General features: G+C 33.1%; 1 protein-coding gene across 1 annotated transcript; it reads right to left on the bottom strand.

The window, feature by feature from the left end:
* Positions 1-374: 374 nt before the first annotated feature.
* LOC131595627 (pentatricopeptide repeat-containing protein At1g12620-like) lies at positions 375-1,094 on the bottom strand. Its single transcript, XM_058868032.1, has one exon. It carries the CDS (start codon positions 1,092-1,094, stop codon positions 375-377), a length of 720 nt encoding a protein of 239 aa, XP_058724015.1.
* Positions 1,095-4,500: the final 3,406 nt, after the last annotated feature.

The following is a 4,500-nucleotide window of genomic DNA, read 5'->3' as shown; positions in this document are numbered from 1 at the left end:
AAAGTCAGATATATTTCAGTTATTAGACAGTTATGATTAATTGACATTGCAATACATATTTAAGTAAAATCCTAACTATATGCCAAAAGTAGTCAATAGTGTCCAATAGAGGCGATATCCCGCTATAGCGGAGCGGAGCGAGGACTGGCCGCTATAGTAGGATAGGAGCCTTAGCGGTGCAAAACACTATATCGGCTGCTATAGGGTAAATCGCGGGTAGCGGAGACAGAGTGGTTTATGTCCCGCTATCCTTTTCCCTTCGAAAACTCGAAATTACCCCTTCAATTTAAAACAATCTAAAGGCACTGTTAGACAAAGAACCATTTTATCTCTAACCAACATAGAAGGGTTGCTATGGTCTTTGATATTTTTGACTAATGCAATAGCCTTGTGAATATATCAGCTAGTTGACCATTATCATGCATCTCATCAACAAGCTTCCCAGCATGTGAAATTCTCCCTGATTTGCACAAACCGCCAATGAGAGAATTGTAAGTCACCGTGTCAGGAGCAATTCCTTTGCAACACATTTCATTAAAGAGACTCGAGGCTTTATTGACCATTTTCATCTTACAGAATCCATTAATCATGATACTATAGCTCCAAACATTAGGTGCCACTCCCATTCGAGAAATAGTTCCTAACATATGTTCGGCCTTATTCACTTCATTAACTAGACAATACCCATCCATTAATGAATTGTAAACAACAACATCAGGTATTACACCTTCTTTCATCATCACAACTAATAGATTCTTAGCTTCTTTCACATTTCCCTCCTTACAAAGAGCATTGACCAATATAGCAAAAGTACAAACATCCGGGTAGATGTTTTTCAACATCATCTCATTTAAAAAACTAGACGCTTTTTTCAATTGACCAACAATACAAAATCCATAGATTAGAGAATTGAAAGTGACAACATCAGGAGAAATTCTCTTTGCAATCATTTCAAAATATAACTCATAGGCATCGTTAACACATTTATCTTTACATAAACTATCAATAACTGTGTTATACATTACCTCATCAAGCCTCACCAATTTCCCTTCAATTTTTCCCAACATTTGCATCCCAGCTCTTGTTTCCCCCATTTTACACAACCCATTAATCAAGGACGCATAACCAAATTTATCGAAGTGAAGCCCATGTTTTTGAAAGAAAAGAATTGTAATATTTGCATTTAGTAGGGTTTTTGAGATTTAGTCACCAAACAATGTTTTTGGAGGAATTTCTTTTTTCACCCTAATGCCTTTTCATAAATCTCGGTGAAAATTCAAAAATATTTCTTTAGTTCGAAGTTGGTGAATTGTATCTTTTCCTTGCTATCAAACGAGGGTGAACGATACTCGAGTTTGACATCATGTTTTTCGATCTGGTGTCATCACGTTTCAACTCCTGAATCGGTGGAACGTACGTGTCATTTCTCTCTTCCATGGGATTTTTTACTAGGGAGTTTAGGGCTACGCTTCATTTGAAGTTTTTAAGTCCGATGGGTTTCTTTATTTTGTAAGACTCTCCTAAGAAAGATAACTCAAAGATTTTTCTAAAGCGTTCTTTGTGAATTGCTGTTTTCACATTTTTTTACGGATGATATTAGGGTTTTTCCTATAATGTGTAATTTTGTGTAAAATTCTCTCACTAGATTTGGGCATATTCTATCGAGTGTTTTTGTGAAGAATTCTCTTAATGAAGCTTGACAAATGTGAGAGTAGGGTTTGAATCCTCTCATGAAGGTTTCTTATATGAACCATGGTTCTATGATTTTCTTTTCTCTATGATCACCTTTCTATTATCTTCATGCTTGTTTCTTATGGAAGTTAAGATGTCATCTCTCTTTTGTCATGGTATTTTAGGTTTCTGGTTTGAGGGTTTCATGAAAAACCTTATTGTAGAGAGACTTACACAAGAAGAGTTTTTGTATAAAGAAATAAGAGTGAGATGCAAAAACTAGTGAGAGTGTGATACCTATTTATAGCAAGACCTTCTAGAATGTTTGAGTGTGTGGATTGAAAATTTTTTATGTGCATATTATGTTGTCCAAAAATTAGATCAAAACTCGCTTTTTCTGGACCTGTTAATCGATTAGATTTTCTTCTATTCGGTTAAATTCTTCAAACTTTCAGTTTTGGGAGAGATCTTCACAATTGACGGGATTTGCTTTGCTTGGCGAGCAAGTTGAGCTTTGAGTTGTTCTGAAAATATATTTTTGGATCTTTTTTAATCGGTTAGCAAAAGATGCTAATGATTAGATCCTTCTTTTGCAGTATATTTGCGCTAGTTGGACCTTATGTTGGGCTTTTTGTCTCTATGCACCTCCATTTATCTTTGATTGCACCTTTAACTATGAAACTTATATAAATGCTCTTTTTTATGTGTTAGACAAGATTTTAATTAGATGAGCAAATATAATTTAAATAAATAAAATAATTATTTTAAGTGTTTAATCAGATTTTCCTAATTGTTTCAACCTTAAAATAATTTTATCTCTTTCAAGAAATAATTCTTGATATTTTTTTCCAAAAGGGAAGAACACCTTACGGTGTATTCTTCTCCACACATCGTTGGATGCGATAGTCGGTAAATCACAAAATGAATAAGTCCATTACAGACTTATTATTCAACTGATCATTTCTTATCATTAATCTTGTGATTACTCTTAAATGTATTGCTTTGATCATAACGGTTGACATTCGTCATCATTGTTCATCCTCGGGATCAAAGAATTTGAACTATATATACTCCTAGAGTATATTGGTGCTTTATACAACCTTAAATAATCATTTAGTCTCTGAGCTATAAAACAATCCTACAAAAACAAATAGGGCTTCACCTTTGGTGCCCATAATATCTTCTTGGGCACAAGTGCATTAGTTATAGATGATCTAAGATGATTATTTACTTTTAGATTTTTTTTTTAATTTAAAGAAGAAATATTTTGAGTGAGAGTACTGGAAACTTCCCTTTTCTGAGATCTCTGTTTTCTTATCTCAATATATCATCTTCCTCATTGGGTGCCTTTGATTAATGTAGGACTCTAGGCATGTTGTATTTGGTAACATTTTGCTCCATAACAGTTTCAAACTCAACCATAGATTAGTAGAAAATAAATTAATTGACTAAGTAGTTAATAAATCACTTACTAGAGAACCAATCAAAAAATTTCCAATTTTTTAATCTCTATTATGTGTATTACCTTAAAATATTAAGGTAACTTGAGAGACTTTCCCTTTCAAGGACACGACAAGCCATAATCGATTTTCCTTATCTACAAATCATTTGATACGAGAGTTGGTTCAACTAAATGACTGATAAATTCATTAAAAATTTATCATCTTACCTTTTCAATAGGTTCTGTGATCGAAGTTGTTGAGCGATACAATTAACGTGAACACCTTGATCACATTCATTGAGGGACATCATCAACATAAAGAGCATCTACATAAACGTCATCAACTAAGCATTTCAGGAAGCTCTCTTATCTTTTGATATCATATACTTCCATGTTGTATTTCCTTTATAAATATTACCATTAATATTTTTAGGGTTAATGAACTTTTTGGCCCCTCTAAATATTGCAGATTTTCTTTTTAGTCCCTCCAAAATTTTCCTTTAGGAAATCGTCCCTTCAAAATTTTTCGTCTAAACTATTGGTCCCTAACGTCAAATTTGCTAGAGATTAGCTGCGACTTTAGCCACCGATTAGCTTCGAAATTTGACGTTAGGGACCAATAGTTCGGAAGAAAAATTTTGAAGGGACGATTTCTTGAAGGAAAATTTTGGAGGGACTAAAAACGAAATTTGAAATATTTAAAGGGACGAAAAAGTTCATTAACCCATATTTTTAATGAGATAATTCTTAACGGTCCTTCATTCTTTAGTTGGAATTGATTCTCTTAAGTTAACTTCTTGAGTTTTCTACATTTGGATTTTACATTTTTCTTTTCCTTGATTGTCATCTTCCAGTGATTCTCTCTATGTGATACCTGCAAAAGTAACAACCTCTACTTCTTCCTTTGCGCATATTCTATCTTTTTTGTTTGAAGATGATTTTTTCATGATTTTCCCCAAGGTTGATGTTTCTTTTCCTCTTCTTTGTTCTAATGTTAAAGAACCTTCTTCATCTTCTTTGTCTTTCTTTTGAACAAGAGGATCCTTCGTCTAGTTGTTCAACGATTGAGTATGATATTTCAAATGATTGAACTGGGTTTGTATGATAAGAGCAAGATAAGGGCAATGATTCTTTAGTTTGGATTTGTTCATCTTTACCATTAATTTGATGAGTAGGATATATCGTACCATCAACTATTGTTTTTATACAAAAAAATAAATAATTTTAATTTGCCAAAAATAAAAGTTGCTATTTTTTAAAATGTGGCGGAGAGTTAAAAAATAGAATTTGTGTAGAAAGTCATATTCCTCCTTAGACGATTAGTCCTTTAAACATGCGTTAGGTTTTGATGTCACATGTTGGACTTGAGACTTCACACACAAAAGAGT

The sequence above is a fragment of the Vicia villosa genome, linkage group LG1 (genome assembly GCF_029867415.1).
Source record: "Vicia villosa cultivar HV-30 ecotype Madison, WI linkage group LG1, Vvil1.0, whole genome shotgun sequence".
Classification (NCBI taxonomy): Eukaryota; Viridiplantae; Streptophyta; class Magnoliopsida; order Fabales; family Fabaceae; genus Vicia; species Vicia villosa.
The sequence above is the reverse complement of the archived record's forward strand: the minus strand, read 5'-3'. Positions and strand labels throughout refer to the sequence as shown.